General features: G+C 37.1%; 1 protein-coding gene, 1 long non-coding RNA gene and 1 pseudogene across 2 annotated transcripts in view; 1 reads left to right on the top strand and 2 right to left on the bottom strand.

Moving 5' to 3' along the window:
* The window catches only part of LOC146464239 (uncharacterized), a 1,953-nt pseudogene extending 299 nt beyond the window's left edge, over positions 1-1,654 (top strand).
* The window catches only part of LOC146464238 (uncharacterized), a 17,567-nt gene extending 8,310 nt beyond the window's left edge, over positions 1-9,257 (bottom strand). Inside the window, exons 1-7 of the mRNA XM_085130041.1 lie at positions 9,200-9,257; positions 8,078-8,134; positions 7,585-7,680; positions 4,060-4,221; positions 3,606-3,683; positions 2,621-2,688; positions 1,619-1,669 (exon numbers count right to left, since the gene is read on the bottom strand). Of these exons, the coding sequence (XP_084986167.1) occupies positions 1,619-1,669; positions 2,621-2,688; positions 3,606-3,683; positions 4,060-4,221; positions 7,585-7,680; positions 8,078-8,134; positions 9,200-9,257 (570 nt within the window). The remainder of the gene's footprint in view (positions 1-1,618; positions 1,670-2,620; positions 2,689-3,605; positions 3,684-4,059; positions 4,222-7,584; positions 7,681-8,077; positions 8,135-9,199) is intronic.
* LOC146464237 (uncharacterized) lies at positions 9,184-13,846 on the bottom strand. Its single transcript, XR_014868560.1, has 2 exons — positions 13,638-13,846; positions 9,184-9,698 (listed from the first exon to the last, which is right to left on the bottom strand). It is a non-coding gene; the product is annotated as an uncharacterized LOC146464237 (long non-coding RNA).
* Between the last annotated feature and the right edge of the window lie 642 nt (positions 13,847-14,488).

The raw sequence follows: 14,488 nt of genomic DNA, 5'->3' as shown, positions 1-14,488 counted from the left end.
TTTACTCGTATTGTAGCATCAAATGAGGAGATTAAAAGGTTTCTGAACATGGCAACTATTTTGATGAGCATGGTATTTTCGAGGTTCCACAGGCTAGTTTGCGGTTGAAAATCTATTTCTGACCCGACGGAATGTACAACGTGCGTGAAGCGCTGTCGTGTTCGATGAATTTATTTCCCACGGAAAATTATTTTACCGCGGCCACAAAACGCGTAATTTCGTCAATGCAATCTTTCACAAAAAACATTTCTGGAAGAAAGGGAAAAGATTCTGGAGAGATAGTTCTGTATCCAGTGAATATTGACGAACATTGTAGTTGAAATTTGGTCCGGCACGCAAACTTTCCCGATGTATGCAAATTTTGCTCCAGACGACGCCAGACAGTCTGACGTCATTCATACTTTGTTTTTCACTGTTGCTAGGCAACAGTGCGGACACCTTCAACGAAATATATAAACATACATACACATATATAAATATATTTTTCGCTCGAATTCCCGCGGCTTAGCTCCGCTCGGGCTGGCTCGGCCCGACAAATTTATAAACCTCGCTTCGCGAAGAATAATCAGGAATGAATGCCGGTTAGACACGAAGGTGTACAGGAAACCAAAGGACACTGGGTTAGTGTTACATTACCACAGCCAAGTGAACAGTAGATATAAACGGTCATTGCTGAATATCATGCTCAACTGTGCATTTAAACTCTCATCTACGTGGAAGCTTTTTCATCAGGAATGTGAACGCCTCAAAGAGATCTTTTTCCAACTGCGCTACCCAGACAAACTTGTGATCTCTACCATCAGACAATTCATTGATTCAAAAGTATCTGAGGATTCACGTACCCAACAGCAAGTATCAGAGAAGCAAGAAGCCCCAATCAGAATAGTGCTGCCTTTCAAAAATCGGAAATCTGCAAACGTAGTGCGCAGACAACTTGGAGACCTCAGTCGGAAGATCAATGTGGATATCAGCCCGGTTTACACTAGTCGGAAGATCAAGGATGAAATAAAAGTGAGGGAAGACAAGCCACCCCTTGTAAATCAACAATGCGCTGTGTATCATTTTCAGTGTGGCCTGTGCGATGCAGGCTATGTCGGCTACACGTGCCCACACCTTCACCAGTGAATTGAGGAGCATAAGGGATCGACAATCGGAAAACACCTGAGGGAGCAGCACAACATGGCTCCAAATGACATTGCGCGAACTTTTAAAATTTTAATAAAGTGTCAAAACAAACTCGACTGCCTTATTTTTGAAATGCTTTTTATCAAGAGCTGAAACCATCACTAAACAAGCAATGCGACTCTGTCCACGCTAAATTATTTGTTTAGACCAGTTCTTAGCGAGCCTCATTATTACTTCATTGTTTCATTGTTTTATGTCCTTTTTAAACTTTATAAATACTTGTCATTGACATGTTTTATCACATTTTAGCGTTCATGACATTCTTACCGATTTTTAACTGTTTGTAATATATTTATGCTAAGATTTTTATTTTTTTACTCGCACTTGAAAATGGCCTCGGAGATGTCGAAACGCCGTGACCTTTTAGCGTGTATTTTTAACACAAAATCTATTCTTAAGAAACTATTCATTAAAATAAAGTAAATAACAATACCTTTTGAGACCTGCTTCTGAGTTCCAACAGCTTCGCATTTTCTTTGTCAATCTTTTCAAAGTTAAGGTTGTTACGTTGTAAAAAAAGCAGGTAAATTCGATGAGACGTTATAATCACAATTTTTAGTTGTACCTGATCGGCTGCTTTTGCCATAATTCATCGGAAAACTTCTCTCAGATCTCTAGTGCGAATCGGCCCTCAGCGCCCGGACGGGATGAAAGGCATCTATGTTTGTAGCATTACAACGAAGCTGGCGGCAATTTCTTTGGATCTCAGGGTTCTTGAGTACAACGATACTCGATTGTTACCTGACATGGTCTTTGAAGCGGTTTTTTGCGGTAAAAGTAGGGGTAAAATGGCGTACATTAAAGTGGTTCTCTTGTGTTCTCTTTCAACTACTGCAATCAGATAAGAATAATAAGGCATATACATATATACTAAAACTTGCTTTTACGTGTCAAATTGTGTTAATCAGTCACTGCTTGGCGAGGAAGTGAGCTGCAGAGCATCCTATGTTTTAAACTGTGGCAGTGTAAAAACGTAGGAATGCTAATCAAGTCATTTTTTATTAATTTTTTTTTTTCAAAAGGGGGAGGGGGGCAAGGCACGTTTGGTGTGGGGACATACAAGTAATTCAGTACTGCCTTTCATTATGAAAACAACCTTGTTACATCCGGGAATGTTTATGCTGCACTCAAAAACTCAGTAATAATTCATAAGGCCATTGACCAATCAAACTCGTCGACAAAACATCACGTGCAGTGGTTTTAAAACCCGACAAAACCACCTCCTTATTAGTATGCAGTGTTTAATGTTTTTCTGGTATGCTACTCTCCAACGTTCACAAAAGCATAATTGTTATGAACTCTCCTGACACACGCGTTTTCCAGCAATGTTTTTGAGGCCGTTTAAAAACTCGCAGCACGTATTTTATCGGGTCTAAAACCCGATAAAACACTGCTGCTCGTGTTTTAAACATTACATGAAAGAACCAAAGGATACTGCTAATCCTTGATCACACCACGTGATCGCTTCTTCAAACAGATTCAGCTCCAGATAAGCACTTGCTCCTAAAAAACATATATGATAACTTGATTTATTTTTAAGTCATGTTAGTTTACTTCAAAATTTAGTTTCTATGTTTGCGCACATGAATCATGATCATGACAGTAGAGGATGATGAAAAAGGATCGCCATTTTGCAATACAGCTAGGGTGCGTTCGATTGACCCTATTCCGGAATAGGAATACATACAATAATTTCAATGAATTCCTCAAGAGGTTTCTGGAGTTACTAAAATACAAAATGGCTCTTAAATTATCATGTGTCAGCATTAATTTGCAGAAATGTCTTCCCAAATTTACTTAAAAGAGAAATCTAACACCTTTTTCGCTTATTCTTATTCTGGAATACGGTCAATCGAACGCAACCTTAAACACCACTTTATGAACAGCCGCTTAGTCTTCGCAATAAGAGGATATAGTTTTTAAATGATGAAACCCGCTTACTATGTACACAGAGGCGACGCGAACACTTCATACAATAAACAAATTAATTGTAGTCATGGGGTTTATGCCATGCGCAATGTCAGACATCTGCACGACGTGTGATAAAAGTAGGGAGGTTCAAAGAAAATAACATGTTTCTGTTCAATCATTGACTTGCGATGTGCAGCAATACACTGTTCTTTCAGTTGAAACATATAAAATCGCATGTGTACAAGGTAGCATCTTTTACAATAATACATCGTGTAATACACACTGATACAGAATACCAGTTCTAAAAAACGGATGGATATTGTATAAATTCGCGGCTCGTTGGCCTACCTGGTGTAGAAGAGTCATGATCTATATATTAAGTTATATTTTGCAAAACATTGTTAATGGCCGTCAATTTAAAGATTGTATGGTAGATATCGTGGCTGCACATTTTTGCAGTTAACTCGTTACTTTCTTTTTCTGATGGCAGAAATTTTATGACATCTTACCTCTAATGATTGCTTTGACATAAGATGGTTGTAATTCAGTGGCAACTTTCGCATCACTTAGTGAATCCCGATAATTCCCTAAAAATTATAAATAGATAAATAAATTTATTTACCCTTAGGCTGAAGCAGCTGGCCAGACCTCTGCGTTCTCTGAGACGCGAGGAAAGCTAGTTGGAGCAGGACGTAGTAAAACCGGCTAAAATCGGCGCGAAAAATGTTTTCGAGAACGAGCGAAAGAGCGTCTGGAAACGAATTCAGGCACGGTCCAATTCATTTTCACAACTCAGTTTAGACTTCCAAAAAAGTCCTTCTTCCAATTAATATGGCGCTCGCGACTTCGTCGCTCGCGCGCGGTCTAAAAAGGTCGACTTGTAGCAAGTCTAAACTCAGTTGTGCTAATACAGTAACTAAATAAATGCTGAATAAATAAATAAATTGAAATAAAACATCTCACCTAAACGAAAGTGCGCTGCCGCCCTGTTGCAATACAGTTTGGCTTTCAGTTCTTCATCCTTGAAGTTCACTTTAATTCCTTCCGTGTAAAAGTTGACGGCGTTACGGAAATTCCTCTTCCCGTATTCATCATTACCATCATTCTTATATACCTCTGCTATTGCTAAATTAAGATAATTAGAACATAGTTAAGGACGGTGCCTACTATTGTTACTGCGCATACGTTCTGCGCATCTCAAGATGCTCGGGTTTTCTATGGGTGGTGCCTACTAATACAGGGATATTTTTGCGCGGTTTAAAACTATGCGGAGAAAGCAGAACTTAGCAAATGCTTTTGGTATCTCATAAGAAAATTGGGGGTAACCCTGCATTTTTCAGTGATAATTAAGCTTCAAATTAGAAAAAAATCCCATACATTGCTTTATATTTTGGCGCTTTTTAGAGATATTATTGCTTAGTTATCTCCGAAAAATGCATGGTTACCGCCAATGGCCCTTGCTAAGATCTGCTTTTCCCGCATAGTCATAAACCAGACAAAAATACTTCGGTATTAGTAGGCACCGTCCTTAATAAAAGGCAATGGTTAAGCCCGTTTGTAGCCCCTCAAACTACTTCATTTTAGTGTTGTATATTTTTTAAGCATTTTTGGCGTTGACCGTGCACAAACCACAAAAAAATTTGAAATGTGTTGGAGCAAGTCACCAATAGTAAGATATTCAACTGTAGTATGAAAGTTAAAAGAAAGGATTGTGTACGGTCACGGACCTTGTTACGCCGCAAAATGTAACAACTAACGCAAAATGTAACATTAACGCGAAATGTAACAACTTTTGACGCAAAATGTAACATTAATCCGAAAGGTAACAACTTGTGACGCAAAATGTAACAATTTCTTTAACGCGAATTGTAACAACTTTCTAACGCAAAATGTAACAACTTCTTTAACGCGAAATGTAACAACGCAAAATGTAACAACTCTGATCTTGATATATAAAGAAGGATATTTAGCCTTCTTGTCAAGCTAAACATCTCCCGACAGGCAAATTATACCAACCTACAGATGACATGATCATTTCAAGATTTTGTTTAAAAAAAATGTTCGTGTTTGTCATCCCAAGTCCGTGTCTGTCCGTTCGTGCTCTAGGATGGACGGCAACTCGACTTACTTAAAATCTTTAAGCCTGGTTTACACGTTCGACGCAAGCATAAGCAGAAGCAGAAGCAGAAGCACAAGAAACCTACGTGTAAATCGGTGCGACGCAAGCATAAGCGCCTTGGGCTTGCGCTTGTGTTTATGCTTGCGTCGTTCCGGTTTACACGTACGACGCAACGACGCACACATAATCACAAGCACAAGAGAATGGAACGATTTCCATTCTCTTTTGCTTGTGCTTGTGCTTGCGTCGTTGCGTCGTACTGACGTGTAAACCGGGACGACACAAACATAAGCACAAGCGTAAGGAAAGGAAACTGAAAAACAGTGACAAGTTTTTAGCGTACATTCTAGTTACTCATGCGTTGCCATTTTCCGCCATATTGGAATCAAATCTTGCGCCTAAAGGCAGCCCGGCCGCGCGATTACGCCAAATTTTTATCTTTCTGCGCTTCGTTTGTGTAAACCAGGCTTTAATATCTTTGGGGAGGCGGCGTGGCCTAGTGGTTAGAGCGGAGGCCCCGGGTTCAAGTCCCGCTCTGACCACTTGGATTTGTTTTACGGTAGCCCCGTTCTCAAATCCAAGGCCATGTTCTGTAAATACCCAAGTTGTTTGCCTCCCACCAGTTGGGATTTTTAACATACGGTTATGTTCAGTTTATGTATTTATTTCACTGATTTTAGCCTCCCCAATTAGTGGTACAGTGCTAAATACGTCGACACTTAAATAAAGTTGTTTAATTTTTATTTTTTTTTTTATCAACAAACTAAAACAAAATTCGCACAGCATGTCCGAAGGCACGAACGATTACCAACACCTGTCAGCCACTGTTGAAGACGTTAGTCAGAATTAACATGGCTTTGGAAAATTGCTTATATTTCCGTTATCATACACGATAGAACTGCTTTACTGGTAATAATCCACCAAAAAGGTGGTTACATTTTGCGTTGTTACATTTCGCGTTAAAGAAGTTGTTACATTTTGCGTTAGAAAGTTGTTACAATTCGTGTTAAAGAAATTGTTACATTTTGCGTCAGAAGTTGTTACCTTTCGGGTTAATGTTACATTTTGCATCAAAAGTTGTTACATTCCGCGTTAATGTTACATTTTGCGTTAGTTGTTACATCTTGCGGCGTAACAGACCTTCCAACATAAATTGCAACACTATTGTTAACATGGCAAGGTTTCATAACCAGTCGCTCAATAGCCCAATTACGATATATCGAAATTGGGCTATTGACTATGATGAAAAAATCTTTGACACCGGCTTGGGAGTACTGTGTTTGTCACGCTGTGTGTGGTTTTGTCATGTTGTTTTAAGCCGTTGTGTTTTGTTGTCGCTTGCTCGTTGGTATCATTTGTTCATTGTTTTTTTGTTCGGTATTAAGTTGAGTGATTTGTCTGTAAGGTCATGGCGAATTGTGTGTATACTGATTCCCTATACTATTTTTCAGCACACATATTTTAAAGGGGCAGTATCACCTATTTGTGATGTTACTTTGAATGGCCAAAAAACATATTAGCATCGACAGAATCGTTAAAATAATGGTTCAGTTTTGTTTACTATAACAACACTACAACACAGAAACTAGTGTTAGTTATCATTGGCCGCTAATGGCCAAGATTGAAATGGATTGAAACTTGAAAGAATTGGCCAATTTTTTCAAGTTCTTCCAGCGTATATGGAGAAAAAACTGACTATAGTTTGTTCTTCCCAGGAGAAATCAGTTAATATTTTATTCTAGGTACTCTAAGAGCAATTTGATGTTAGAGAAAAGGTTCCTTGTCAAATATTTGAGCAGTTTCGATCAAAACACAGAGAAATTTCTGTGACAGTGACCCTGCAGTAACCTGAACAACAGTCAACTTTTATTTGAGCTCTAAATTGTATAACCTACTGTAAAGAGTTCTCTGGAACAGCCTACCCTGTCATGTGAGAGAAGCTGAATCTCTTAGTCAATTTAAAAGATTAGTTAATGTTCATTTTTAATGTTACACACGGCATTCATGAAAAACAGGTTTTAGTTAGATTAGTTGTAGTCAGGGTTTGAATTTTGTTTAGGATAGTTAGGTTATTTCTAATTTTTATACTCCTGATGGATTTTACCGTGTTTAAATAAAGATTTATTGATTATTATTGATTGATTGATACTAATAATGGGGACAAGAAGGGGCCTATATTGCAGGGGGGGGGGGGGTGGTGTTGAAAATAACCACGCTATACGATTAAAGAGGACAGGGAGGGTGTTAATAATTAACGAAAAGGAGGCCTTTACTACACCATTTTCCATAAGCTATCATCCGTGGACTCAACGTTTTTGCAACATTTAATGTTAATGATAAAAGGGCAAGTAAGTGACGTGACTCTTTACCTCTCAAAGTGTCATCATCAAAATCCAAAGTATCCTCACCAACTGGTGTGACGTCACTTCCAGGTTTGGCTCTGACTTCGCTGCTTGTCATGGATGCTGGGAAAACGAATACTTTTAGGTTTAGCTTAAATAATCAGCGATACATGGACTTATTGTCAACTGTAAGTTAGATACTGGACAAAGACAAGAACTGTTAAATTTCACTGCAGTGTCCACTCAAACCTTGCCATTACGAACAGCACTGTGCATGTTATACAGCAATATCCAGGTAGAATTACGAGTTATCACTAACTATGAGTACACACTTTTCATCCCATACTAAATACTCCATAACTGTACTCTATCAAATATATGCTACGTTAAAGTCGTGTGTCTATAAAAGCTTCTTAACGTTAAGCAGAACGGTTTCCAGTCTTTAAACGGCTTCTGCTACGATAATAGCATGAATCCTCACCTTTCAAAGTGTCATCATCAACATCCAAAGTCTCCTCACCAGCTGGTGTGATGTCACGTTTAGGTATGGCTTCTATTTCACTGCTTGCTAGAGATGCTGCGATATGCAATCAAATACTTAATCAGTACTCAAGCGGTGGCGGCGGCTGATCAAAACCCGGGACTGGATTTGTTTTACCCATTGACTGAGAGCTTGAAGCCTCAATGTTTGCGTGGACGTTAAATGAACAAGTATTAGAAATAAATAAAAAGAAAAAAGAAACTGATAAAACATTATAAGATCAATCAAACCAACAAGCATGCAAATAAAAACAACAACAAACAAACAACACCGAAAACCGGAAAGAGTTTGTAACTAGTTCTGGCGGATCTACGGAGGAGTTTGCTGTATCCATGGGCTGAACTCACCTCTCTTTCAACTGCGAAGATTAACATTGAACAATTTGCCAGTCCAACGACTTCTGATAAGAGAATAACATGACTCCTCACCTTTCAAAGTGTCATCATCAAAATCCAAAGTATCCTCACCAACTGGTGTGACGTCACTTTCAGGTTTGGTTTTGACTTCGCTGCTTGCCATGGATGCTGGGAAAACGAATACGTTTAGGTTTAGCTTAAATAATCAGCGATACATAGACTTATTGTCAACTGTAAGTTAGATACTGGACAAAGACAAACATTCCAGTATTGAGAAGAACTGTTAAATTTCACTGCAGCGTCCACTCAAACATTGTCATTACGAACAGCATTGCATGTTATACAGCAATATCCAAGTAGAATCATGAATTATCACTAACTATGAGTAAACACTTTTCATCCCATAATAAATAAGTAAATAAAGAAATAAAGAAAAACCAACAAACAAACAAGCAAACAACGACAACAAAAAACAAACAAATCAAAAATCCAGAGAATGTTTCTAGCCAATCCGGCGGCTAGCGGCTCTACACTTAGGGGAGGAGAGGGTAGGGTTTACAGTTAAGAGGCGTTTGCTATTTCTTCATCCATGCACTTAACTCAATTCTCTTACAACTGTGAAGATTAACGTTTAACAATTGTCCAGTGTAACAATAAATTCTGGTAAGAGGATAACATGAATCCTCACCTTTCAAAGTGTTATCATCAAAATCCAAAGTCTCCTTATAAGTTGGCGTGACATCACCTCCAAGTTTGGCTTTGTTTTTACTGTTTGCTATCGATGCTGGGAAAGAAAATCGCATATTTAATCAGTTCTCTAAGATTAAAACTCAGTTCTCTTTCAACTGTGTACATTAACATAGAACAGTTTTCCAGTCTAAAAACGAATTCTGGTAAGAGAATAACATGAATCCTTACCTTTCAAAGTGTCATCATTAATATTCAAAGTCTCCTTATCAGTTGGCGTGACGTCACTTTCAGGTTTGGCTTTGTTTTTACTGTTTGCTTTGGTTGCTGGGAAATGCAATCGTATAATTAGTCAGTACTTTAAGATTAAAACTCAGTTCTCTTTCAACTATGAAGATTAACATAGAACAGTTTTCCAGTCTAAAAACGACTTCTGGTAAGACAAAAACATGAATCCTCACCTTTCAAAGTGTCATCATCACACTTCCAAGTTTCCTCACCGGCTGGTTTGACAACATTTTCAGTTTTGGCTTTGTTTTCAGTGTTTGTCATGGATGCTGGAAGATCAAATATTTCAATTTAATCAGTATACTCAGCTTATAAGTGTAACTGTAAAATTTATATAGCGCAACTTTCCATATAAGATCATCAAGTGCGCTTTTCAGATGTAAAGGGAAATAGGAAATATATATAAAATCGCAGACAACAATAATTATAAAAACTTAAGATAAATGAAATTGAAAAACTGTACTCCATCAAATATATGCTACGTTAAATTCGTGTGTCTATACATAAAAGCTTCTTAACGTAAAGCAGAACGGTTTTCTAGTCTTAAACGACTTGTGCTACGACAATAGCACGAATCTTTACCTTTCGAAGTGTCATCATCAAAATCCAAAATCTCCTTACCAGCTGGTGTGACGTCACTTTTAGGTATGGCTTCGCTTTTACTGCCTGCCATGTATGCTGGGAAATCAAATGTTTAATCAGTATACTAAGTTTATAAAATTTAACTATAACTTAGATGCTGAACTATGACTGAACACACACTGTAAGAGTAAAGTCAACTTTTTTGAAACCGAAAATTGTAATTTTTAGTTTGTATACAGCCAATCCTTTCTGCCAGCAGTTATGAATTTGCTTTAACAGGCAACAGTTTCGAAGTATAATGACAATTTATTTCTTGGCAGGATATAAACAGGCTACAACATTGTTTCAGCTTATCACGCTGTACAACGCGTGAAGAAAGAGGTCAAGGGTCATGCTTCGGACCACTTCTGTTCTCTGCTTATGCGAGCATTAATAAAGCTGTTCCATGTTATCAAGAACCATTTGCCTAATGCGCATGCGTACGCTGACGACACTGAGCTTTATTTGTCGCTCAAGCCAGACAGTTCAATGAGTGAGACGGAAGCAAGAGGTGCTATGGAAAGATGTATCAGGACCGTAAGGGCGTGGCTGATTGTTGATAACTTAAAGCTGAATAAAGTCTGAATTTATGCTCATTGGAACTCGCCAGCAACTTTAGTTAGAACTGTCAGCCCTATGGTTGGTGACACGCAAGTAAAATCAGTCAGTGAAGCTAGGAATTTGGGTGTCTGGTTCGATTCTAATTTCCAGTTTCGCAGCCATATAAACAAAACATGTCAATCAGCTTTCTTTTCGCTATATAACATAAGGCGTATAAGAAAATATCTGCCTTTAATTTGAAGCTGCAAAGTCATTAGTGCAAGCTTTTGTTATAAGCAGAATTGACTACTGTAATGCAACATTATATGGTTTGCCTGCCGTACACGTTAATAGGTTACAACGCGTTCAAAACGCTGCCGCCAGGTTACTGACGAATACACCGCGTTATTCGCACATTTCACCTATGATGATTAATCTCCATTGGTTTCCAGTTAAACTTAGGATCATTTTAAAGGTAAATTTGATAACTTTTAAAGCTCTCCATGGCCTAGCGCCAGCATATCTTAGTAATATTATATCATTCAAAGGCAATTCTAATTATAATTTAAGATCAAATTTCAGTAATTTATTAACTCGCCCCGCAATTAGATCTGCCAAAACAACCGAGGTAGAGCTTTTTCGGTAGCTGCCCCATTTTTATGAAACTCTCTTCCGGAAAGCCTAAGGGCTGTAAGTAGTGTAAATATTTTTAAGAAACAACTGAAAACGTATATTTTTAAACAAGCATACTGTTAATTTCGTAAACATTCTTAGACTATGTACTATATAAGTTTTTTACCGCTTTTTAATTTATTGTTAAATATAATTTTGTTCCATTTTGTAATTTAACTATCATATTTCCTACAGTTTCTTTTAGATATTTTTAAACTTATTTTAAAGCGCATTACATCATATACATAAAATGAATTTTGGGCTATATAAGTATTAAATTTATTTATTTATCATTATTATCATTATTATTATTATTATTATTATTATTATTATTATTATTATTATTATTATTATTATTATTATTATTATTATTATAAGTTTCATCCGCTTCCGTCTAGCGCTCGAAGTGAGGCCACGTCGTTGTCTTTTGGATCATACCGTTACTTGACGTTACTTTCAATAAAAAGCCGGTTTCATGCTCAAAAACTCGATGGCTGTAAAAATTTGATCTCATTGACTTTTTTTCTACTGTTATAATGGGAAGAATAATCGTTCCCTGGAACATATAACAGTTAAATTGAGGCTTGAAATTAAAATTCATTTGAAGGAGGAGACATGCGTTAGTGACACTGTTTCTGCCTGTAAGGCCTGGTTTGTGACCTCAACACCAGCCTATCGAACAGACGTTTTTCACACAGGAGAATGAATAACACACCTGTTTTGCAGACTTAACTTTCATAGAAAACAAAATATTGTTGTCAAGTGCAAATGAAAGCAAGCGCAAGAACGAACACAAACGCAAAAAAAAAAATTAAATCTCAAACAGTTTCGGACAAAAAAACGTCATCCTATTATTATTGTAGTGTTAATTTTTGAAGGTTGTATTTTATCCCTGTAATTTAGTTTTTAAATGTAATGGTGACTGATCATGATAAACGTCCATTATGATTCTGATTCTGATTATGATTCTGATTATGATTATGATTATGATTATGATTATGATTATGATTATGATTATGATTATGATTATAATTATTATCATTATTAAGATCGGTACATGCATGCGTCAGAGGTTCGCAAACGCCTTTTCGTAGCAAGATAGAGCAATCATTAAATCTGAAATACGTTTCTATATGCTCTTATACTTAAGGCTTTTTATGAACACTGGTTTAGCCGTCATTAGTATAATTCGATTGTATGATCTTGATATCACTGCAAGATGGAATTCTTTATTTTATAGAATTTTGAACTTTTAATTGTAAATAGGATTTTGATTGAGGTTTTGTAATTAAGATTTCATTATTTATAATTCTGTCCGAAACATATTTTTATATCTACGCAAATACAAAGTCCAAATATTTTGCTTTCGCCATTATTATTATTATTATTATTATTATTATTATTATTATTATTATTATTATTATTATTATTGGTCATATGATGCGCCATTTAGAACTAATGTCACTTCAGATATACATGGAAAACGAAATTTTAATCTATTCATAGTTTATGAAACAACACATGTTGTTTGCTGTGGTTATATCCAGTGAAAATGTTTTCCATGAAATTTTGATGTCTATTTATCGTTCACTTGTACAGTAGAACGTAAAGCAAAGTGTCTAGAGTGAATTCGACAATTACATTAGGTTCCAAATTTTCTTAAATTATCACGCAGAAATTAGCTCCAGTTTGACTCAATGTATTAATAATAGTATAGCACAATAATATCTGCACGAGTTTGGCCATTTAAATAAAGATTGCCTTTTGCCATCGGCTAATTCACATTTTTTTTTTTGGGGGGGGGGAGGGGGAATGTCAAAATAGGGCTTCGAATTCATTTCCTGCCTCCTTTTCGCGAATATTCACCCTTTTTTGTTGTTGCTGTTGTTGGTGTTGTTGTTTTCTTTGGTTTTGTTTTGTTTCCGCTTTAATTGCTAATATGGTCTTGGAATCTGAATCCGCCTTCGCCACGACGAAGTGATGGGCGCTTGTAGCAAAATAGCGGCAGCTGATCGAAACCGGAATCGGATTTCTCATTCATTGAATGAGAGCCTGAAGCCTTATGGCCTGCGAAGCGACAGACGGAAATTCGTCAGCGTTCACAGGCTAGAAGCCTTAATGTTTGCGTGAATGTTAAATAAAGATATGAAAACAATAGAAAAAACTGATTAAACATTATAAAAACAATCAAACAAACAAACATGCAAATAAAAACAGCAACAAACAAAACCGAAAACCGGAAAGAGTTTGTAACTAGTTCTGGCGGATCTACGGAGGAGTTTGCTGTATCTTCGCCCATGCGCTTGACTCAGTTCTCTTTCGACTGTGAAGATTATATCGAACAGTTTAACAACGACTTCTGTTAAGAGAATAACATGACGCCTCACCTTTCGAAGTGTCATCATCAAAATCCAAAGTCTCCTCACTAGCTGGTGTGACGTCACTTTCAGGTATGGCTTTGCTTTCACTGCTTGCCATAGATGCTGCGAGATCAAATATTTAATCAGCATACTCAGTTTATGAAGTGTAACTGTAACTTAGATGCTGAACTATGACTGGACACACACTGTAACAATGAAGTCAACTTTTTAATTTTCAGAGTGTATGCACCCAAACCTTTCTGCTAGAAATGTTACATTAACGTACAACAGTTTTAAAGTATAATGACAATTTATGTCATCATAGCGGACTAAAAACAGGATGCAACGCTGTTTTAGCATATCATGTTGCACAGTGTGTCAGTCGTCTTTATTGTTTATCATGGTGCGTGAATAATTTTCATCCACTTCCGTTTAGCACGAAAAGTGAGGCCACGTCGTCGTCTTCTGTATCATACAGATATTTGATAGTTCACGGCGGTTTTAAGCGCAAACCTCAATGGCAGTCAAACTATCTTTCATCAAGCTCTTTTCTGTTTTTATTGTTATTTATACTATTATTTGTTTTCTGGAACATATAACAGTGAAATTGAGCTTTCAAATTAAGATTTCATGAGGACACTGTTTCTGTCTTTAAGGCCTGGTTTGCGACCTAAACACTAGCCTGCGGAACAAGCTTATTTTATGCGCTTACTTATAAAAATGAAAAACAACAGATGCCTGTCTTACTGTCTACGCAAGCACAAGGGATTTTTTTTGCCATATTTCACTGCTTGCTAGAGATGCTGCGATATGCAATCGAATACTCAATCAGTACTCAAGCGGCGGGAGCGGCTGATCAAAACCCG

The sequence above is a fragment of the Pavona decussata genome, unplaced genomic scaffold (genome assembly GCF_977016875.1).
Source record: "Pavona decussata unplaced genomic scaffold, jaPavDecu1.1 SCAFFOLD_167, whole genome shotgun sequence".
NCBI classification, from domain to species: Eukaryota; Metazoa; Cnidaria; class Anthozoa; order Scleractinia; family Agariciidae; genus Pavona; species Pavona decussata.
This window is presented reverse-complemented; position numbering and strand designations above follow the sequence as displayed.